The sequence below is a fragment of the Gopherus flavomarginatus genome, chromosome 1 (genome assembly GCF_025201925.1).
Source record: "Gopherus flavomarginatus isolate rGopFla2 chromosome 1, rGopFla2.mat.asm, whole genome shotgun sequence".
Taxonomy (NCBI): domain Eukaryota; kingdom Metazoa; phylum Chordata; order Testudines; family Testudinidae; genus Gopherus; species Gopherus flavomarginatus.
Genome location: NC_066617.1, coordinates 372,211,402 through 372,234,974, shown reverse-complemented (window position 1 = coordinate 372,234,974; position 23,573 = coordinate 372,211,402). Strand labels below are relative to the sequence as shown.

At 48.5% G+C, this 23,573-nt stretch overlaps 2 protein-coding genes and 1 pseudogene across 2 annotated transcripts; all 3 read right to left on the bottom strand.

Annotated features, from left to right (window-relative positions):
- Positions 1-444: 444 nt before the first annotated feature.
- On the bottom strand, positions 445-2,083 carry LOC127044324 (ubiquilin-1-like; annotated as a pseudogene).
- Positions 2,084-5,475: 3,392 nt separating this feature from the next.
- On the bottom strand, positions 5,476-12,907 carry LOC127046282 (olfactory receptor 52B2-like). Its single transcript, XM_050943162.1, has 2 exons — positions 12,731-12,907; positions 5,476-8,869 (listed from the first exon to the last, which is right to left on the bottom strand). The coding sequence occupies exon 2, from the start codon at positions 8,836-8,838 to the stop codon at positions 7,864-7,866; it is 975 nt and encodes a 324-aa protein (XP_050799119.1). The 5' UTR covers positions 8,839-8,869; positions 12,731-12,907; the 3' UTR covers positions 5,476-7,863.
- Positions 12,908-20,366: 7,459 nt separating this feature from the next.
- On the bottom strand, positions 20,367-21,314 carry LOC127051197 (olfactory receptor 52B2-like). The gene has a single exon (XM_050953221.1). It carries the CDS (start codon positions 21,312-21,314, stop codon positions 20,367-20,369), a length of 948 nt encoding a protein of 315 aa, XP_050809178.1.
- Between the last annotated feature and the right edge of the window lie 2,259 nt (positions 21,315-23,573).

Below are 23,573 nucleotides of genomic sequence, written 5' to 3'. Positions count from 1 at the left end.
CAGGCCTTGCAGAAGGCCTGTGCTTCTGGCTCTCTCTTCCTACTACAGCTGGTAACTGATTATTATTAGAGCTGGTCAAAAATGTTTAATTCAAAAAGAATTCAACCAAAAATGACCTTTTTTCTCCACCTTTGTAGGTGTTCATCAAAGAGATGCTAAGAGCCACCAGGAAATGGTTTTACCATCATTTTTTCTTGGAAAATAAAATACTTCTTTTTTGGCCAGCTCTAATTTTTTCTTCACGTCACTTTATTTTCTCCTGATGCAGGAAACCCCTTTTACAGAAGAAGCTTTGAGGCCGCTGTGGTGACAGCTCTGCGCTCCTATCTTAGGCAGAGCAACACGACCTGGAATGAAATAAACAAAGATGGGGCTTGAAAGATTTAGGGCCTTTTTATCAGAAATCATGAAATTCTTTTTTTGTTTTTGTTTTTTTTGTTTTTTTCATGTTAAGTGACAGCCGTGCTGGGAGCCCACGAGCCAGTTCATTGTTGCATCTGCATCTCCTCTTGCTGCTAGCGGAGCTGATGAATTTGCACGGCGGCTTGGGAAGCCCAAGGCCCTCAGCAGCTCCAGCTGCTTGTCAGAGGTTTTGGGCTTCCTGAGGATTTGCTCCAGCAAGGGCCTGCAGCACCTGTTGAACAGTGAACTGCTGGCTTGCTGCTGAGGCTGGGTGTGCCGCTTCCCTGAGCCCAGAGCTAGAGGGGGCTCTCCCTGCTGAGCCTGCAGCATGCCCTGACCCCGCTAAAGGAGACAGGAACTGCCGTGGGATGCCAGGTTCTCCCATTGCCAGTGCCTGCAATGTCTGTTTAATCTGGGCCAGCACTTGCATTTCTCTAGGGCCTGGCACGGCCGCTGGCACCTCTGGGTGCCAGATTTGCTGATGGAAGGTTGGGAGGGGCTGCATCAGAGGCTTCCCAGCTATCGGGGGGCTCTGCAGCAGCGTCTTTGTCCCCAGGTCGGGGTTCCGGCTGAGCGACTGCCGCATGCTTCTCGCACCAGGCCCGACCAGAATGTTTTGCACAAGCTGTTTGACAGCCTGCTGCAGCAAGCTCTTGATGGCTGTCGAGACAGCAGCACTGGCTCCTCTTCCTGGGTCTGGAGTGGCTCTGGTGCAGCTCTGTGCTGTGCAGTCAGTAATGCTACAGCTGCAGCCAAGGCTGCTGCTGCTGGTGTTACTGGGGGAGCTGGATGGCAGAGTACAAGTCGGGGGCGAAGGGGGTTGGCTACTGGCAAGGGATGAGTTGCTCCTCAGAGAAGCAAATGAGTTTCCTGCAGCCTGCGTCTGCGCTGCCTCCAGCGTTAAATCCGAGTGATCCCTACCCACATGCTGAGAGGCGCTACCTCTGCCCAGGATGCTGCCCAGAAAGCTCAAGGCCTGGCTAGGGTCTTCCATGATTTCCCGCACAGTGGCTGGGCTCCGAGCGAGCTCCAGCATGAGCCTCAGAATGTCGGGGGTGTTCAGGAAGTGGCCGATCTCCGGGGTTTTCTGGATCACTTGTTGCTTCAGAGGATTGTCCGTTATCAGCTCGGTCATCAGGTCTGGGTTGGAGAGCCGGCTCTGAATAAAAGGGTTCTCCAAGAGCTGGAACATCATCTCGGGGTTGGACCTGAGCTGGTTCTGGAACTCAGAGAAGTTGGCCGTGTTCAGGCCAAGGTTGCTGGCAAGCTCCTGCAGGCCATCCGTGCCAAAGGCCGTGCTGCCAGCAGAGCCCAGCCTGGAGAGGCTGCTGTTCTCCGCCTGGGTGGCGGCCACACCCTCTGGAGAGCCGGCATGCTGACCTGGACACTCCTGAGGTCTCCTTCGTGACTGGATGACAAGGTAGATGGTGGCATCGTCCTGGATCCCATGCTGGCTCAGGGTCTTCTGATCTTTTAAAATCCTGCCAGCGAATATCAGCACGAGCCGGTTGGTGGGAGAGGAGAAACGGGTTGCGATGCCAGCCTTAAACTCCTTGATGAGCCTGTCCTCGGGCACCACGAACTCCTCCTTCTGCCCAGGGGTCTTGATGGTCACCCTGATGACTCGGGGAGCAGCGGAAGCCTCTAGAGCAGCTCCAGGGACGTCTCCGCTTCTGACCATGCCTAGTGGGATGGTGTCTCAGTGACGGGACATTTGCAAGCTTTGGCACAGGATGGGGGCGAGAGGCAAAGGACACAGGGTCTTCTGCTTCCCCGTTACTGGCCTTCTCTAATTATGGGCCTCCGGAGAAAACCAACAGGGACTTCCAGTGTCTCCAACCAAGGCCCGGGCTCCCCTGGTGCTCTGCTCCTCTACTGACCTGCAGCAGTTGATGGAGCTGCCCGCAACCTCCTGTGTCTGCACTGTGACATCACGTCTGATGCCATAAGCTGCCATGGCACCGGTGGATTTCCTCTACACTAACTCCCACACAAGCAACTCGCTCTGAGAACCTCAACTTGACAATTTCCTGGCAAAGGCCCAAATTCTTCCCTGGTGGCGTAAGTAGGTGCAACTAGACGGAGGGCAATGGAGCCGGGTCTTCGTACCTCACAGGTGAATTTGGCCCCAAATCTGTGATCATCTTAGTTTTAGTAATAAACAGTGTTGGGATCCTTACTCAGTCTTTACTCAGGCAACTACTGTGGGGAGGGAATGGAGACTTCTCTGCCATCCATCACTTTTACCCTGCGCAAACTTAAATATAATTCTGGGCTGGGTTAAATCCGGATGAAGTTGCAGGAGTGTAGCAGCCACCTTTCATTCAGGATAAATGTGAAGAAGCGAGTAAGCTCCTTTGTTAACCAGGGAACTGAAACAATAGAAGCCACCACCCACCACACAGCCTAGGTTTTAGTAGAGGCTGAACTGTGTGGCCCCGTGGGTTTCCCTGGGGATTGATACAGCAAATGCAGATGGAACTGAGTGTGTCTGGGTGTCTCTGAGAGAGTCACTGCAGCAAGGCCCGCGAAGCTGGGAAACAAGGCAGGAAGGAAGCACCAAATTGCCACCGAAGCACGGGTGGAGTGGCCCTGAGAAAGATAAGAGAGCTTTTCGGCAGAGTGCTGGCAGAAAGAGGCTTGGAGCTGCAAACAAAGAAACTATCCCCTGTTGCTTAGTTCCTCCTGAAGGAACCAGGACTTCGTACCTTCTGTGTAAATAAACAGGATTCCATCAAAGACATTTGTGACTGCATCATCAGTTTCGCCTCCTAACATACACAACTGTCAGGGCCCCAAACTTTGTCCAATCTCTTAGGCCAAAGGGGGTAACAATATGAATAAAGCTTTACTGGCCCCAACAATGGAACAAGAGGGTAATACAAAAAGCCATGATCCAAACTTTAAACACACTTAGCAGCTGAAGACAGCCAGAGCCTCCAGTGGTGTTTATCAGCAGAGCTTCACTGAGACTGGGCTATACCAGTTGAAGGGGAGAGGACGAGACAATGGATGGACAGATGTTTCCCAAAACTCTTAGCATAGTTCTTGGAGAACTTCCAGGCTCTAAATCCCTCAGCTTTCCAGTCAGTTCCTTCTCCATGCTGCATGTCCCTGCTGGAACTCCTTGCGTGATCTTCACAATTAGCACAGCCATATCCTATAACCCAATGTATTATCCCGTCCCTAGCAATACAGACCCCTGGGCCTATACAACATGCAGCAGTCCAACCCAGCTGCCCAAGCAAACCCCTCCTCAGGACAAACCCTGACTCCCAGAGAAACTCCCCACCTCCTCCCGAATCTGTAGTGACTGCCACAACTCCCTGAGAAGGAGGGACTGGACGAGGCCTTCAGGCATTGGCCAGAGAAGGAAGCTTGTTGAGGGTCTTTCTGTGCATTCCTGCCCCATGGTTAAGCTGCACTGACATGTCAGTCTCTGAGTGGGTGGTTGAGATACATTTTGCTGCCATTAGCCCCACTTCGACCCTAAGGAGCTTCCTCCCAGGATGGGCACCTGTCCCAGACTGTCTTTCTCAGGGGCCCTAAAACAACGGGGAGGATGTGGGTCAATTCCTGACTCTGCCACCAACTCCTTGTGTGCCCTTGGGTGAGACCCAGAATCTTGTTTCCTCTTCTATAAAACGGGGGACAAAATGCTGTCCTAACTCACTGGGTCCCAGAAAAAATCCTCTTAGTAAGACAGCAGCCCTGCCGCAGGAGTGACCAGGGACCTGAGCAGCGAGGCCTGGGGTGGGTAGAGCTTTCATTCAGATAAGTTCCCCCTCCTGCTCAACAGCTCCCCAAATCCCTTCTGAGGAGTGGGTTTGATTCCCCACCAATATCCAACCCCTATTTCTCATTGGGCTCACTTTCCTCCACCTCCATTGCAATAGGTTCTAGAGCTTTTCTCCCGAGCCAAGCTGGGCTAGGAGCCCAGCTGGACATCACTGGACATGGAAGGGGATTGGATTTCTATCGGTAAATGTCAATGTCACCATACACACACCAAACCTGACCAAAAAATATTTCCATCGATAATAATCAAATTGGCTGCCAGGCAAGAACAATACAGCTTGAGAACATATGAGAGTTCAATTTAAGGTGTCAAGTATCAGAGGGGTAGCCGTGTTAGTCTGGATCTGTAAAAGCAGCAAAGAATCCTGTGGCACCTCATAGACTAACAGATGTATTGGAGTATGAGCTTTCGTGGGTGAATACCCACTTTGTTGGAATGTAAGGTGATTTATGTGTATATTTTCACACGTGATGTTGACAAATTGGGTTTGAATAGCTATAAAGATTTAACTGTTTGAATCTCAACATGGACTGTCATGGAATAATTATTGTCAGATCCCCTCTCATCATTTCTCACAACTGTGAAAATTTACATTCATGAAAATTGAAAAGAAAAATGTTTCGAACCCGTAACTGCGCACAACTGTGAAAATTTCAGTCACTAAAAATAGAAAAAACAATGTTTAAAAATAAACATTGACCTTATCTGCTGAAATGATACATATAAAAAATCCCATTCTGCCAAGCGTAAACATCATCCATCCTGCGCTCTCACATGGCAACATCACAGCCCCGGCGCCCACGTGAAACCTGGATGAACTATGGTTTTTAACTGAATCTAGATCTTAACATGAGTGAGCTCCAGAGCATGTGACCAAAAGGAATGAGATGCTGAGCAAGAGGGACTGGTTGTGTTAGACTTCTAGGGACCCTGGAAATACTAGTGTTATTTCATTTAAGGTTTGGGTTAAAGCCGTAGAGAGAAAGAAAACGGAGGGAGTTGGACACCAGGTGCAGTAAATAATCAGTTTCTTTAGTTTATTATAAAGAAATGAAGTTTAGAACGAAATATGGGAAAATGAGGTAAGAAGGAAACCTTGGGAAGAAAGGAGCCCAGCCATGAATCTTGTCCTACCCAGACCCAAGGGCAAGGTTCACCCCTAAAACTCATTCACCTGCCTTTAGCTAAGGTCCAATAACTGGCAACAACATCTCTTGTGTGTTATAGTGTATAAAAAGCCAGGTTTTTAGGGGTTCTTTGTCAAAGCTTTTCCTTACCCCTCTGGAGAGCACCATGATGGAAAGGTTTTTCCCAGGCCTGATCCTGCTGGTACTTATAACTGTATGCTGGTGGGTACAGAATATAGGTGAATACATTTATGCTTGTACACTGGGTATAATTATGACCAAGTGGCCTTTGAATTACACAAAGGAACATTTGTGTGGAAGTTCAGCTGTTGTAAACCTCAATAAATATAGTAGGAAAATAAGCTCCAACATCTCCTCTGCAGTGTCTTTGTCTTTGCAGAGAGTCTCAAATGGGCCTACACGTTCCATTGGCTTGACTTGACTTTCAATGGGGCTGTGGCTTCTACGTCACTTAGGGTTTGTGAAAATCCCATCCCAAGGGTGCTTTTCGCCTCTGCTTGGCCCAGGAAGAGTGAGGACCAAAAAGGGGCTGGGCTGTCATTCGAGCACCTCTGAGCCCCTTAGGGTAATGCTCCTGGGGTCTGCAGGCAGCTATCCTGGTGCTGTTGGAGATGCCGCCATCTTGTTTTTTCCCCTTCTCTGTGATGCAATCCTGTCTGCCCCCTCCATTCCTGCACCCTAGAGGAACTTCATTATGGGCCACATCTAATCCTTTCCCAGCCCACGTTGCCATCTCACTAGATGACATAAATCTTTTGTCCCCTATGCTTCCCCCTCCCCTTAAAAAGGAGGGGAGGGATAGCTTAGTGGTTTGAGCCTGCTAAACCCAAGATTGAGAGCTCAATCCTTGAGGGGGCCATTTAGGGAAGTAGGGTAAAAAACTGCCTGGGGATTGGTCCTGCTTTGAGCAGGGGGTTGGACTAGATGACCTCCTGAGATCCCTTCCAACCCTGATATTCTATGATTCAGAGCCACCGGGCATGGCACAGAGAGTTTATCAGCACCAGGGGAAGGAACCTTCCCTTCAGAGTCACTGCTGTGCTCTCCTTCCTTGGGGGGCAGGGAGAAATTGATGGTGGTAGATCTGTGAAGCAACAGGTCCACTGTCTTGCCCTACAACCCTGAAGCAGAGGGTCCTGGCACATTGATGAGGTAGATACGGGTGCAGATATCTTGCACCAGATCTCTCAACAATGCCACCAACAGAATGGAACCGTGTTCACCCCAGACAGGCCCTTCTGCCCTGGAGGGGGATGGGCCAGGGTTTGCCTAGATCAGCAGAGGTTTCGGTAGATCTAGCACAGAGGGAATTTGAACAACTGGGGGCTTTCATGCTCTAAACATAAACCCAAGCCACCTTCACTCTTCATAGGTTCCATGAGCCTGATTTGCCCCTGCCCTGCTTCTAGTAATTCATTTGCTCCTCTCCAGAGTGCATGTGAAACATTGTTCCTAGTGTTTCACACTGCTTTTCAGTGGCAGATCTTGTGCTACAAAGGCGATCGGTAGCATTACCTCTCCCCCCTTTACCAATGGGGAAACTGAGCCATGGAACGGGGAAGTGACTTGCCCAAGATCACCCAGCAGATCTGAGGCAAAGCTGGGAATAGAACCCAAGCCTCCTGCATCCGTCAAAAAAAGATATCAAATTAGTTTGACAGGCTCCAGTTTCCATAAACTAATGTTGATTGGTATTAATTATATTACCCTCTAATTCTTTATTAATCAAATCCTTTATCGCCCACTCCATTATCTTGCCCAGGATCAATGTCGGACTGACAGGTCTATAATTATCTGGGTCATCCCCTTTGCCTTTTTTAAAAATTGGCACAACATTCGATTTCTTCCAGTCTTCTGGAACTTCTCAACATTAATGGTCCACTGAGCATCTGAGATGGCTCTTTTAAAACTCTTGGTTGCGTTTTCTCTATACCTGCTAATTTAAAAATGTCCAACTTCAGTAGCTGCTGTTTAACACCCTCCAGCGGTACTAGTGGAATGGAAAGAGTGTTGTCACCATCATATGATATGACTGTTATCTGTATCCAACTAATGCCTGAGGACTTCAATCAGAGATCAGGGCCCCACTGTGCTAGGTAGTCTCCTGATAACACAAAGACAGCCTGCACCTCAGAGTGCTGACAGTCTAAGATTAAGACAGTGCACTACAGGTGAATAAACAGACAAATGGGTGGAAGGGGCAGACAGTGACAGGTGTGTTTATAGAAGATCACAGGCACAGAGATCTTGACAGTCCTCACTGTTTTCTGAATGTTCTGCATCTGATCTGTGCTGGAGGGGAGCATCTGATGGTTCATCTGAACCACAGGAAGCAAACACCACAGGAGGAACCTCCAGTGATTAAAAGTCCAGAAGAATCAGGCTCCCATCTCCTGAAAACCCTCCTTTGAAGCAATCTGGTTTCATTTAGAAGGAACCTGCTGGTCGTGGCCCTGCAGCAGCACTCAGCACCAATTGCTCATTCCCAGTCCGCGTCTCGGCATTATGTGCAGGTCAACATCCCCTCCAGCCGCAGAAGCAGTGAAATCCCCAGGCCTGGGAGACCATGCGAGTCACTCGTTCCCGGATTTGTCTCGTTCTCACGCCATAGACGATGGGGTTTAGCATGGGGGGAACAATCACATAGAGATTGGCCAGGAGGATGTGAATGTGCCCAGGGATACTGTGGCCAAACCGGTGAGTGAGGAAGGAGAAAAAGGCCGGTGTGTAGAACATCAGGATGACACAGAGGTGGGAGCCGCAGGTGCGGAGAGCCTTGAGCCGGGCGTCCTTGGACGGGAGCTGGAAGACGGCCCTGAGGATCAGCCCATAAGACACAGCAATGAACATGACGTCCAGCCCTGACGACAGCAGAGTTGTGGTGAACCCGTACCAGATGTTGGCTGTTATATCAGCACAGGCCAGCCGGGCTATGCCCATGTGCTCACAGTACGTGTGAGGCATAACGGTGTGTCCACAGTACGGTAGCCTCTTAAGGAGGAAAATAGGTGGGAACATTATACATAACCCTCTAAGAACAGCCGCCACAGCTATTTTCCCTATCACTGAGTGAGTGAGGATAGTTGGGTATCTCAGAGGGTAACAGATGGCAACATACCGGTCAAATGCCATGGCCAGCAAAACGGTTGACTCTGCGATGAAACTAAAATGGGTAAAGAACATCTGGGTAACGCAGGCATCAAAAGAAATCTCCTTGGCACTAAACCAGAATATGGCCAGCATCTTGGGCACGGTAGTCGTGGATAACAGCAGATCAGCGACCGCCAGCATGGCGAGGAAAAGGTACATGGGCTCATGGAGACTGCGCTCTGTTATGATGATGAAGAGTAAAACCGAGTTGGCAAAAAGTGCAACAACGTACATCAGGCAGACGGGGACAGAGATCCAGATGTGAGACTCTTCCATGCCCGGGATGCCGGTCAGAATGAACGTTATAGGATCAAAGCTGCTTTGGTTGAGAGTTGTCATGTTGAGCCCTGTGTTTGAACTCACACTGGCTCTGAAGAGAAAGACAAACACATAAATATTTCCTCTGATTAGCTAGGTCTCACACAACCAAATTAGACAAGACACAGTGTTGCCCCTTACAAACATCTGTTTTTGAAATGACTCCATTTGGAAGATGTTTGCAAAGCAGGGACTTAATTCATGAAGGAATCTCCCTTTTTTAAAATGGACTCAAATGGTAAAATGATTAACCAGCTAGTCCTCTGTCATTCACTCTCTTTAATTTTATTTCTAAGGGCTTCTTCTCTGGTTGTGCAGTTAAAATGGGCCAGATCCTTTCTGACTTAAGGTCAGGCTTGACAAAGCCCTGGCGGGGATGATTTAGTTGGGAATTGGTCCTGCTTTGAGCAGGGGGTTGAACTAGATGACCTCCTGAGGTCCCTACCAACCCTGATATTCTATGATTCTATGACTTAGGGTTGAAATATTGCTGCCCATCGCTGTAGTCTCTGTGCACTCAGATCCTACAAACACTTATGCATGGGAGTAACTGTGCTCACAATTAGCCCCGTTGAAGCCAATGGATCTGCTCAAGTGTGAGCAACTCATAAGCGTAAAGTTAGTCCTGTGTGTCGCTGTTCATAGGACGGTGCCTTGCTTCGCAAGGATGCCTGGGCCAGTGTTTCTTGGCCTTTTCAGGTTTTCACATCCTCCTTACACATCCAAAAAAGGTCTCCATGCTGACAATGATAGGAGCTGTATAATATAGCTCCTACTACAGCTATGCCAGTTGACCTCCCCTTTTGAGATCCCTGGGGGAGGGGGTCATGACTTTGTGATGGTACCTCCCATAAGGCTTTAGGGAAATATGCTTAGAATGTGTTTTATGCTACATATGCCATGTAACATATCTCAAAGGTTATGATCTACTGAATGTATTAATTCTATCTGTATGCATGTATCATTATTCAACGTTATGAATGTTGGCTATTTCCTGGCTTGATTTCGAAATAACCATAGTAGAACATTTGGTCAGTTCCTGGAGAAAGGAATGTTGAAATTAAGTACCTAATCAAGAAACACTTAAAGGACAATGGATCTTGGAATGCTCCAACCCACATAAGAAGTCTACTTGAGGACGTTCAAGGTAGCATGTAAACAATGGCTGCTGCCTGTAAAAACTGTGAGTCATGCATGGACATGTTACTTGCCCAGGTGACTCCTAAACTCCATCTTGGAGTTGGATTTTGCACAGGAGTGAGGAGGGGGTCTGCACCTACAAGAGAAAGTCTATTTAAACCCCTGGGACACCCCTCCACTTTGTCTTCAGCTGGTGAAAGAGGGAGTCTCTCCACCCCCCAGGATACTTGAAAGAAACTGGAACAAAGGACAGTAACTACAGGAGGGGTGAGTGATTGTTGAACCCAGCCTAAAAGGAGTTTAGTCTGTAAAAGGGAGCATTCTGGAACTGGTGAGGATCTTATCTGGATTCAGTTTGATTAGACATAGATTTGCGTGTTTTATTTTATTTTGGGTGGTGACTTACTTTGTTCTGTCTGTCACTACTTGGAACCACTTACTTTTTGTATTTAATAAAACAACTTTTTACTTATTAATTAACTCAGAGTATGTATTAACACCTGGGGGAGCAAACAACTGTGCATCTCTCTCTATTTGTGTTATAGAAGGCGAACAATTTATGAGTTTACCCTGAATAAGCTTTATACAGGGTGAAATGGAATTATTTGGGTTTAGAACCCACTGGGAGTTGGGCACCTGGGTGCTAAAGACAAGCACGCTTCTGTGAGCTGCTTTCAGGTAACCTGCAGCTTTGAGGCAAGTAATTCGGACCCTGGGTATGTGTTGGAGCAGACGGGAGTGTGTGGCTCAGCAAGACAGGGCGCTGGGACCCGAGCTGGCAGGGAAGGCAAGGGCAGAAGTAGTCTTGGCGCATTGGGTGGCAGGTCCCGGGGGGTTTCTGTGATCCAACCCATCACAGACTCATTGGCAGAGAAACACTAAGCTAGTGGATAGGGCCCTGCGCTAGCACATGGGAGACTTTGATTCAATCCTCAGTTCAACCGACCTGGGTGAGGCATTTAATCTCCCTGCATCTCAGCTACTCATCTGTGAAATGGGGACAATACTTCCCACCTTCCAGGCATGAGGTGAAGATAACAGCCCATTCTCCACCTCGACTGCAAGAACGAGGGCCAGGGAACTGCCTAAAGAACTATGTTACTTTCTGACAGGCTAACAACCAATAGCACAAACTACACCTCTACCCCGATATAATGCGACCCGATATAACACGAATTTGGATATAATGTGGTAAAGCAGCATTCCAGGAGGGCAGGACTGTGTGCTCTGGCAGATCAAAGCAACTTCGATATAACGCGGTTTCACCTATAACGCTGTAAGATTTTTTGGCTCCCAAGGACAGCGTTATATCGGAGTAGAGGTGTACAAGCAAGCCGTACCTGGTATCAGGTGAGTGAGGCCAGGCTAGACACGCAGGCAGGGCTGTGTAATCACCGGCCACACAAGGGGGTTCCTTGTCTTTTGTTTTGCTTTTCTGCATGTTTTTCAAATACCACAAAGTGCCGGGCCACCAGGGCCTCTTGTGGGTTCCAAGACCAGCTGCTCCAGGAAGTCGTCATTAGTGATGTCTAGAAACGTTATCTCTGCATCCTGTCCTGACATGTACCCAGTCAATACAGGGATAGTTGAAATGCCCCTTTATTGTTGGGTTTTCTGTTTTTGTAGCCTCTTGAATCTCCCTAAGCATTTCACAATCACCATCGCTATCCTGGTCAGGTGATCGGTAGAATATTCCTACTGCTATACTCTTCTTATTCAAGCATGAGATTTCTAGCCATAGAGTTTGATTCATTTAAGATTTTTATTATATTTGACTTTCTACTTTCTTTCACACATAGTGCCACTCCCCCACCAGCACAACCTGCTCTGTCATTCCTCTACAGTTTGTACCCTGGTATTACCGTGTCCCATATATTATCATTGCTTCACCAAGTTTCTGTGATGCCTGTTATATTAATATCCACATTTAATACCTGGCGCTCAAGTTCTCCCACCTTAGTATTTAAACGTGTAGCATTTCTACACGAGTACTTTTCAAATCTGTCAGTATGTAGTTGTCTGCCCTCATGTGACGGAACTGAAGGTCACTCTTTCTCTGTGACTGTTTCTCTTCAGTTTCTGCCTGTATATCATCAACTTCTATCTTCTCTTCTTTACTAGGACATAGAGAATCCCCATTAATAGACCCTCCCCTAAAGAATGTCTCTTTTCGAACTGTGTACTCCTCCACACCTCTCAGCTTTCCCCCAGCCCTTAGTTTAAAAACCACTCTACAACCTTGTTAATTTTACATGCCAGCCATCTGGTTCCATTTTGGTTTAGGTGGAGTCCATCCTTCCCGTGTAGTCTCCTCCTTTCCCCAAAGGTTCCCCAGATCCTAATAAATCTAACTCCCTCCTCCCTACAGTGGTCTCATCCACACATTGAGACTCTGCAGCTCTGCCTGCCTAACTGACCCTGTGCGTGAAACTGGAAGAGTTTCAGAGAATGCTGCCATGGAGGTCCTGGGCTTCTGTGCTGAGCTAAGTCAGGAAAAGCTTGTGGCTATTCTCTCAGAGGGAGACCCTGCATTTGTCCACTTTATTGACTGTTGAGGCCTGTTCCGCTCATGCTCATGGAGTTTAGAATCATACAGGACAGGAGGTAGCCAGCTTGCAAACCCCACTGAAATAAGTCATATCTCCCCACCACTGAGCCTAGAAGTGCCTCTCAGAGGAGCCATTTGTCCCAGCTGAAAATTTTCTGCCTTTGAACATTTTTTTAAATGACTTTGAGCTGCCGCAAACCCAAACATTTAATGAAAATGACTCACCAGTCTCCTATGTTGGCTGGGAAGGAAGATCCTGTGCCTGTGATCGGGTGGGGAGCTGCAGGTGGTGGGGAATCGGCACTGACCAGGGCTGAGACGTGGGGATATTAATATTGCTTCCTTATGAATCCCAGCAGTGAGCCCCAGGCAGGGTCTTGGACTTGCTGAATCTTAAACTGCCTGATGCATTAAAGATTAATAGGAACTAACCCAGTCAGTTTGGTTTAGCCATTTCCTGCTTTCCCATCATTTGCATTACAAGTGGTTTTACTTGTCCAACCTGCATGGGCCTGAGTGGCACTTTTGCTGACTACTTAAACCAAGAACAACGGAAACGGAGCCAGGCACTGAACAGCATTAAGAGCTTCAGAGCCGGGCTGGTGTTTTCAGGGCCTGGTCTCTCGGCTACCTGGGATACAATTTACCCTTTAGTCTTTGCAAAGATATTTGCATTACGAGCAACACCTCCAAAAACACATCATCTACATCATGCAGGTGTTGCTCTGTGGGTCTGGCTGTGGCCAGGGTTTCTGCCAGTGGCAAAACACAGATGGCTGCATAGTTTCTCCACACGTTAGCATTCCACTCTGAACTAGCATTAGCTGAATTACAGTCATGTTTCTGGTGAAGACCAGAAAGGCCAGAATCTCAGAAATTGTTATTTATGTATCGTGTATTATTATTCAGACAGCATTTTAAATGTGCATGACACTGACTAATGACAAGTGATGTCCCAGTGTCCCAAACAATAGCTTTATCTATTTAGCTTGTCAAAGGGAAGGTTAAGAGGTGACTAAATCATGGGAACAAGTAGCTTCATGGGGAAGAGATTTCTGATAGTAGGTGGCTCTTTGTTCTCCTCTACTCTAGCTCAAAGAGAAGTCACAGGTTTGGCGCAGAAACGGCTACGTAAGATTCTGTGCAGGAGCCCAGAGTAGATAATCACAGGGATCATCCTAGCATTAAAGTCTATGAATTTCTCAGTCCTTGGCCTTGAACAGCTGAAATAATATTGATGCTCATTTTCTTTTATAATGCCACCTCGCATCCAAGAAACCGAAGCACTGGAGGGCTACATTTTCAAAAGGGCGTGTGCCGCCAGCATGCCTGGCACCAGATTTTCAAAGAAGCTTGGTGCTAGTGCCGGTAGAAAAACGAAACACGTCTTGCACAAAAAATGTTGAGAAAAAAAAGCTTCCTTTTTTGTCAGAAAATTTCAAAACCTGGGGGAAAAAAGTGGTTTTTTTCCAGCTCTGTTTGGCAGTTGGTACGGGCTTCATGGGTGCTCTGGGGCTGAGCACCCACCAACACCCTGCCCCACCCCAGCTCATCTCCACCTCCACCTCCTCCCCTGAGCGCGTTGCCACATCCTGCTTCTCCCCCTTGATCCCAGCACTTGCACCGTGAAACAGCTGTTTCACATGGCAAGCCTGGGAGGAAGGGGGGAGAAGGGGGAATGTGGCATGCTTGGGGGAGGAAGTGGGGCCAGGGTGGTGATTTGGGGAGGGGTCCAATAGGGGCAGGGTGGGGCAGAGTTGGGGTGGGAACTTTTGGGCAGGAGTGGAGTTGGGGAAGGGCCAGGGGCGCAAGCACCACCAGCACAGAAAAAAGTTGGCACCTGTGCTCAGCACCCAGCAATTACCACTGAAAACACCAGCTGCTGCGTGGCGAGGCCACTTCTGAAAATGCTGGCCTTCAAGCCCACAAGCATATGCAGATCTGTCGACACTGCACATAAGCCTGGGGTCTGACTCAGGTTTGAGCCCAAGTCCCACTTCCACCTACATAGAAGTCAGTCTCATTTGGGTCGGCGAGTGTCAGACCCAGGCACTAGGACCTGGCTATCAGGGTGGGTCAGAGCCCGAGTCCCACTGGGACTTGAATCCAAGCCCTGTCATTTTGCAGTGTGGACACAGGCCAAGCCTCAGAGCCAAGTCAGAAGGTCTGTGCAGTGCAGGATGGTCGCATTAGCACAGCTGTGAAACCTGGGTCCAGCAATTGTACATCCCCCACTCCATCATTTATGGGGTGAGCATGAGGCAGATTCGAGAGAGTGCTCACATGCTGGCCCAGATGAGGAAGTTGTGAGGAATTCTGCCGTGGGGCCGCTCCTTGCCCGATGCAGGTAGAACTGGAATCAGGGTCTGCATGGGGAAGGGGCTTCTGAAATGTCACACCGACTCTGGATCAGGTTCTCTTCCCTGCTGGCAAAGACAATATCAGTCCCATGCACCCTGTGCAGCGCACACCCACAACTTGCAGGCGTTCTCAGTAAGACTGAGCATCACGGGCTGCAGCATGAGCTCCTCTTGTTAACACTTTCCCCGCACACACAGCAGAGCATTACCTAGGAGCCTGCGCAGCGTGAGAACCCTGACCCACATTTATATGGGAGCAGAGCGCACTCAGCCCTGGGCGAGTGCGTGCCCTAAAGTCTGACCCAACCCCCGCTGAGCTCCCTAGAAAGATCCCCGCGGGGTGAATTCAACCGGCTTTGGACCAGGAGCTGAAAGAGCAGAGCACATTTTGTGCTGCTCCTGGCTGGAGGCAGGCTGTGCCTTGCACAAGCTCTCCTCTAAGCCTTTGGAGCGAAGGGCTAGCTGCAGCTGAGCAAACAGGGCCAGGAAAGAATTATTCTGCAGATAGTTGTGGGGGCTGGTAATGGAGCTCTCTGTAGCCATGACTGTGCTCCTGGTGCCCTCACATTCCCTGAGCAATCAGGAGCCTGGGGTTGGGCACAGGCACCCTTACAAGTGCTGATTTAGCACCAAAAAGAATTTCAGGGGCCTTGCAACAGTGGCAGTCAGTAAGGAGGGGCTAATGGGGCTCCCCCTGGGCCAGTAAACTCCCTGTCCTTCCTTCCTCCCTTGTTTCCAACACCTGAGGGAGAGAACAACAGTGGGAGGGAACCGGAGGTGATGGGGGGGCGGTCAGCACAGCAGGACCATAAAGGACAGTCACTGGGCTCCTGAAATGGCTGCACCCTCCCTTGAAACTCTTAGAGCAGAACATGCTCACAGGATTTTTGGAGGTTGAGGTTTAGCCCCACAGAGCCTGAGCAGCCTCTCAGTGCAGAGCCCCCCACCCCCCCGGGGGAAACTGAGGCAGAGAGGGCTTGTGATTGCAGAGGTGCTGCAAGGCAAGCAGAAGCCTGGGATATAGGGGAAGGATAGCAAGAACAGCAATGGAGGGGGGATGCCCACTGATTTGCAGCAGAGTTGTTCCATCCCATGAACTCTGGGGAAGGGAGAGACTGGACTGATTTATTGGGGGCAAGGAAGGAGACCCCGCCCGTTTAGGTATGTGGCTGATTTTATCTGGGAAGCCAGGAATAATCTGGGGGGGGATGAGAACAGAATTACACGGCAAGGGGGCAAGGAGGCAGTGCCAGCCCCGGCACTCACCCTAGGCACCTCTGCCCTGCAGGCGGTGTCTGAGGGGGGCCTGTCTCCCAGCGCTGACCTACAGAATGGGGAAATGGAGGCACCATGGGAGGACTTTGCTCTGTGTCCCGATTGCCCACACCTGCCCACAGCGGCCATCCCCATCTCTCTGGCTTGTCCCCTCTTCTCCTGCGTTCAGATCTCAGTGGAAAACTCTCAGGTTTTCCCAAACACAAAGACCTGCCAGAAATCTCCCATCAAAATGACCTTTATTTTAGACTAAGGAAAGCATAAGAACATCCAGACTAGGTCAGATCAAAGGTCCATCTAGCCCTGTACCCTGTCTTCTGACAGGGGCCAATGCCAGATGCTCCAGAGGGAATAAGCAGAACAGGCAATTATCAAGTGATTCATCCCCGGTCGCCCAGTCCCAGCTTCTGAAAGTTGGAGGTTTAGGTACCTCCAGAGCATGGGGTGGCATCCCTGACCATCTTGGCTAACAGCCATTCCTGGACCTGTCCTCCATTACTCCAGAGGGCATTCTGAGCCAAACAATTCAAACTTCTGCACCAAAAACTTAGAAATTCTGTGCACAATATTTTAAAATTCTAACAAAATTCTGCAAAATTTTATTTGTCAAATAAACATGGAGGCTTCAGCACGGCATTGGGGAGCACAGGCCACTAGCTGCACTGAGGTGGGAGATCACTCTGCAGCTCTCTCCCACCCCAGCACATCGACTCAGCGGTGATACTGCATCCAACCCCAACATGGTACAGAGACCAGACCTGCCCCAGAAACACCCTAGGGTCCTGCCCCTCTGTGCCAGGTGTGGGCAGGCAGGCTCAGCCAGCCAGGATCCAAGTGTGGACAGGCTTAGTGTGGGGGGATCCAGGTGTGGGGCAATCTGGCTGCGGGAGACACAGTGGGGGATCTGGGTGCATGGGGGAATCTAGATGCACAGGCGCTTGCTCAGGGGTTATGGTTGCAACAGGAATGGGACTCTGCAGGAGGGTCCAGGTGAAGGTGGTTGGGGCTCAGAGGGGAAGGGGGAGTGTGGGTCGGGGGGGGAGAAGAGCTCAGTAGGAGGGTCTGCATGTGGGGGGTCAGTGCAAGGTCTAGATGCTAGAGGAGTGGAGCTCTGTTAAGGCTGATTCCCCACTCTGGCACTCTGAGTGCAGAAGTTCAGGCCTGCAAGGACTCTAAAAATTAATACTGGTCACTCCAGGCTGGTATTGAACTCCCAAGGTTACAGCTTCTCTCTGACCTTGGATGGGTAGATGCTGTCACCACCCAAGTGCAGAACCCCCCACACCTTTTTTGAGAACCCAGGAAGGAACACTTGGGAGTTCCTTCCTGTGGGGCACCCTCAAAAAACCCTTTCACCCCCCATCTGGGGAAGAGCTGAGAAAAAAACCAAAAGGAAGTCAGCTGTTGCTACCAGCCAATTAAACAACACGTGGACAAACCTCTTAGGGACACAAAAATCCAATCCTGTTCTAAAAAGTAATTTTTATTAAAAACAAAAAGAAAGAAAATACATCTGGAACTTAGGTTTTTGCTAGATTTAAAAAAAAATAATCAAGAATAACCTTCTTGAGGTCCAGCTTAAAGATTACACACAAAATAAAAAGCATTTGAGAATAGCACAGAGGAGTCCACAAGCCACTAAGAAATAAAAGAAATAATCCTAATCACATCTTTTTAGACATCTTCTGATTTACTTACATATCTGGGGTTTCAGATAAGTAGGGTCAAGGTATGAATTGATGCTTTGTCATATCTGGTTTTAAAGCTGCTCCGTGTCTCCGCTCTCTGGAGAACACCACCACTCAGACAAAGGGAAGTGTTTTTTTCCCTATTTTAAAAAGTTCTAGCCCTCACATTGGCTCTTCTGCTCAGGTGCCCACTTCCTTTCCTTTACCTGTAGACTTTTTAACCCTTTACCAGTAAAGCAAGTAAAAAACAGCTACTAAGGGGGATTTTATAGCCAACAGGTTGGCTGAGTGTCCATAAAAGGGAGCTACTCCTCCCCCACCTCTTCATTTATCACAGGCTCAGTAGAGTATGGATCCAGGTGCAGTTGGTTGAGGCCCTGGGCATCCAAACCCTACTGCTGGGGTGGGTCACATGGTTGCTCTAGAGGCTTCTCTTTGCGTTCCTGAGAGAAAGACATTTTTCCATGAGGAAACAAAGAAATCTGCAGGGGACATGAATTCTGCACACGTGCAGTGGCACAATACTCCATGAATTTATCTAATTCCCTTTTGAACCCTTTGGCCTTCACAACATCCCCTGGTGATGAGTTGCACAGGTTGATTGTGCATTGTGTAAAGAAATCCTTCCTTTTGTTTGTTTTAAACCTGCTGCCTATTAATTTAATTTGGTGACCACTGGTTCTTGTGTTCTAGGAAGGGGTAAATAATACTTCCCCACTCACTTTCTCCAGACCATTCATGCTTTTATCATATTCCCACCCCCTTATTCATATCTTGCCAGGATTTATTCTCCTTTTGTTTTCCTCACTAGGATTTGCTTTGTAGTTGTTCTTTTTGAAGGTAAATGTTACCTTGGTGCATTTCTTTGGTATTTCCCCCTCTACAAGGACGTTAAATATAATTACATGATGGTCACTATTACCGAGCAGTTCAGCTTTATTAACCTCTTAGACCAGACCCTGTGCTCAACTTAGCACTAAATCAAGAATTGCCTCTCCCCTTGCAGGTTCCAGGAGTTCTAGAAGATAGGTCTGTCTCCATTAAATTATTAATCAATTTTAGGGGGGAGGGATAGCTCAGTGGTTTGAACATTAGCCTGCTAAACCTAGGGTTGGGAGTTCAATCCTTGAGGGGGCCATTTAGGGACCTGGGGCAAAAATCTGTGTGGGGATTAGCCCTGCTTTGAGCAGGAGGTTAGACTAGCTGACCGCCTGAGGTCCCTTCTAACTCTGATATTCTATTCTATGACTAGCTGCTCCAAGAAGCCATCATTAATGGTGTCTGAACATTTTATCTCTGCATCCTGTCCTGAAGTGACATCCCAGTCAATATTGGGATAGTTGAAATCCTCCATTATTATTGCGTTTTCTGGTTCTTTTAGCCTCTTTAATCTCCTTGATTATTTCACAATCACCCACACCATCCTGGTCAGGTGGTCAGTAGCATATTCCTACTGATCTACCCTTCTTATTCAAGGCATGGAATTTCTGTCCACAGGGATTCTGTGCTACAGTTTGATTCATTTAAGATTATTACTATATTTGATTCTCTGTTTTCTTTCACATATAGTGCCACTCCCCTACCAATGCGACCTACTCCATCATTCCTCTCTATTTTGTATCTTGGTATTACCGTTTCCTGTTAATTATCACTGTTCCGTCAAGTTTCTGTGATGCCTGTTATATCAATATCCTCAATATAATCACAAAGTAAAACAAAAGCAAAGTCTCCCAGAAAGAAGGAGAGCTCATTGTGTGCATCTCATCTGTAACAGGCCACAGTAATTCCGATACAAATGTCTCCCCTTGCAGGCAGTTTTCTTAGAAATTTAGGCTTAGGACCCTTGACCTGCCCAAGTGTATCAGCAAGAGACAAGAGAGATCTAGATTATTTGAAATTCCTTCCCACCAGCATACGCCAAGCTGCTGTGCACTTAGGGAATTGGGGCAAGAATAAACAAGGAACTTCAAGAGGAAAGTTTTCTGAGCAGAACCACGCTTCAAAGTATTTTGTGGGTGGGAAGGACATTGAGCTGTTTAATTAGATTCCCAATGGTATTGTTCATTGCATGTGTTTCTCTAGATTTTTTTTTTCCCACATGAGAATTTTTAAAAGACTAGTTTTGAATTCCGGCTGGAACAGGTGCGGAGAAGGGCTGCTAGGATGGTCAGGGCAGTGGAGGGCCTGGCTTAGGCAGGGAGGCTAAAGGACCCTAACTAAAAAGACAATTTAGCTCTAGAACAGGCTTCCAAGGGAGGTGGCGGAGCCCCTTCATTGGACTCTTTTAAACACAAGTGGACAAGCCCCTGTCAGGGCTGGTTTAGGTGTACTGGGACCTGCCACAGCGCAGGGGGCGGGACTGATGCCTTCTCAAGGTCCGTTTCCAGCTCTCTATGTCTCCAATTCTAACATTCTCTGAGTAACCATTGTGCCCGGTGCTGTACAAACACCTCATAAATTACAATCTGATTCCGCTTCTGGAGAAGCTTGTTGGTGAGGTTAATTGCTCAGATACTGCGCTGGCTGCAGCCCTCAGAATCATTTGCCAACCTTGAAGAGCTCCTGAATCACTCGTTCCCGAATCTGTCTGGTTCTCACCCCATACACGATGGGATTTAACATGGGAGGAACGATTACAAAGATGTTGGCCAGCAGGACAAGAATATACTGAGGGATGTTAGCTCCACCAAAGCGATGTGCGAAGATTGAGAAAAAGACAGGGATGTAAAACATCAGTATGACCCAGATGTGGGAGCCGCAGGTGCCTAGAGCCTTGAGCCGGGCGTCTTTGGACGGGAGCCGGAAAACGGCCTGGAGGATAAGAATGTAGGACACAACAATAAACAGAAAATCTAGCCCTGTGGTTAGAAGAACTACCGTTAAACCATACCAAATATTGAGTGTTATATCAGCACAAGCCAGCCATGCTATGCCCATGTGCACACAGAACGTGTGATAAATGACATTGGGTCCGCAGTACGGTAACCTCTTCAGAAAGAAGGTAAGGGAGCCCACCAGGAGAACCCCTCTGATGACAGATGCTGCTGCAATTTTCCATATCTTTGAAAGCGTTAGTATGGTGGTGTATTTCAGGGGGTCACAGATGGCGACGTATCGATCGAATGCCATGGCCAGCAGGATGGCCGACTCTGCAACAAAAATAAAATGGATAATGAACATTTGGGTGAAGCAGGCACTGAAAGTGATTTCCCTGGCATTGAACCAGAATATGCTGAGCATTTTGGGTATTGTGGCAGTAGACAGCAGAACATCAGCCACCGCCAGCATGGCTAGGAACAGGTACATGGGCTTGTGCAGGCTCTGCTCTTTGATGATAATGAAGAGCAGTAGGCCATTCCCCAGCAGGGCGATCATGTACATGGAGCAGAAGGGGATGGAGATCCAGCTGTGAGAGGCCTCCATGCCTGGGATGCCGACCAGGATGCATCTTACGAGAGTGAAGCTGGTGTGATTGAGAGTGGCCATGAAGGGACGGAACTCCATTCCAGTTCACATGTGTTCTCTGTAGAAAAAGCAAGTGGCAATGACTGTCCAGTTAACTGAGAATCAGATCAGGTGAAATTAACCCCCAGGCACTGATTGTCCCACACAGGCTTCGTCTATACAAAATAAATAAATAAATAAATAAATAACCTCTTGGCACGAAGTCACAGACCCCAAGTCTAGAGACACAGGCTCATGATACGGTGCTAAAAATAGTCATGTAGATGTTCCAGCACAGGCTGGAGCTCGGGCTCTGAAACCTGGACAGGGGAGTTTTAGAACACAGTGTAGACGTACCCAGAAAGACTTAGGACCATGTAATTCCTATTCATTCAGAGATTGCAAGGCCAGAAGGGACCATTGTGAAATCTAGTCTGACCTCCTGCACAGCATATGCCAGAGACCTGCCCTGCAATAATTCCTACAGCAGATCTCTTGGAACAACATCCATTCTTGATATAAAAATCACCAGTGATGGAGAATCCACTATAGCCCCTGGTAACTTGTTTCAATGGTTAATTTGAGGCCTTATTACCTGTTAACAATGTGAGGTCTTATTACCTATCTAAATTTGTATCTTCCAGCCATTACAACTGTTTTTAGACCTGGGAAACGCTCACCAGACAGTATGCAATCAGCCTGGGTGAGCCATTAGGAAAGACAATGGGTCTTTAAAGATGCTGATCTCCTGTCTTCCTGGAGTTCCTTCCTCTCAATGTTGCAAATAATCCTTGTCTCATAGTTGCTTTGGCACTGCAAGGTCATGTGATCATGTCACCTGGTACTGGATACCATCTTGGATTGCTGGTACTTTTCCACTGAAGGGGGTGGGAATCAAACTGGGAAACAAAGGATTCCCGCCATGAGTATATCCTATTTAAGGTTGGAGAGTGAGTTAATCAAGGTCACTGGTTCTTCACTGAATCCCTGCCCAGAATGACTGCTGAAAACACCTAATGCATCTGACGAAGTGGGTATTCACCCACGAAAGCTCATGCTCCAATACGTCTGTTAGTCTATAAGGTGCCACAGGATTCTTTGCTGCTTTTACAGATCCAGACTAACACGGCTACCCCTCTGATACATGAAAACACCTAAGACTGATCTGGGGAAGAGGGACTGAGACCCAGGCTGACAAAGAGGTCTGCCTTGTGAAAAGCTGGCACTTTAAGCTGGAAGCAAGAGCGCTTTGTGTTCAAGAAACTCTGCAAGCTGCCTAAAACAACAGTTAGGGTGAGAAATTACTACTTGTAACCAGCTTCGTTAGTGCATTAGGCTTAGTTTGTGTGTTTGTTTATTTTGCTCAATAATTTGCTTTGATCGGTTTGCGATCCCTTACAATCACTTTAAATCTACCGCTTGTACTTAATAAACTTGTCTTATTTATTCTAAACCCAGTTTATGTAATTCATAACTAGGGCAGTGGGGGTGGGGGCAGGGAAACTCTGCATCTCTTCCTCCACGTCGGGGGAGGGAGAGAATTCCATGAGCTTATGCCAGGCCTGCACAACTCTTAAAGCGGCGAGGGCCACATTACTCCAAAGAAAACAGCTAAGGGCCGAACCGCCCCGGCCCCGTGGAAACACCCACTCCAGCACCGCCCAGCCCTGCAGAAACAAACCCTCCTTCCCCAGCACTGCCCCACCAAAACAGCTGTGGGCCAAAAAGGAAGGTAGGGGGTGGGGAGGTGATACTTGATTTTAAATCAACCAGGGGCTCCCAGCTGAAGAGCTGGCTGGGAGCCCTTAGGGTCAAATTAAAGGGCCCGGGGCTTCGATGACTGGGGGAACTGGAGCTTTGCAGGGCTGGGGCAGGGATTTAAAGGGCCCAGAGCTCCTGCCGCTGAGGGGAGCCCGAGCCCTTTAAATCCCAGCCCAAGCCCATCCGCTGGAGCCGCGGCCGGGTTTCAAAGGGCTCTGGGCTGCCTGCAGCCGTGGGGAGCCCTGAGCCCTTTAAATCTCAGCCGCAACCGGGAATCTCTGTGGGCAGCCCAGAGCCCTTTGAATCCTGGCTGCAGCTGAGATTTAAAGGGCTCTGGGCTCCCCACCGCTGCGGGTAGGTCAGAGCCTTTTGAATCCCAACCGCGGCTGGAATTTAAAGGGCTCTGGGCTCCCTGCCACTGCCGTGAGCCCAGAGCCCTTTGAATCCCAGCCGTGGCTGAGATTTAAATGGCTCTAGGCTCCCCGCGGCTGCAGGCAGCCCAGAGCCCTTTGATTCCCGCCGCGGGCCGCACAGTGAGCG

Bases quoted from the DNA above. Each gene is read 5' to 3' on its own strand.
- LOC127051197 (XM_050953221.1), bottom strand. From the start codon at position 21,314: ATGGCCACTCTCAATCACACCAGCTTCACTCTCGTAAGATGCATCCTG.
- LOC127046282 (XM_050943162.1), bottom strand. From the start codon at position 8,838: ATGACAACTCTCAACCAAAGCAGCTTTGATCCTATAACGTTCATTCTG.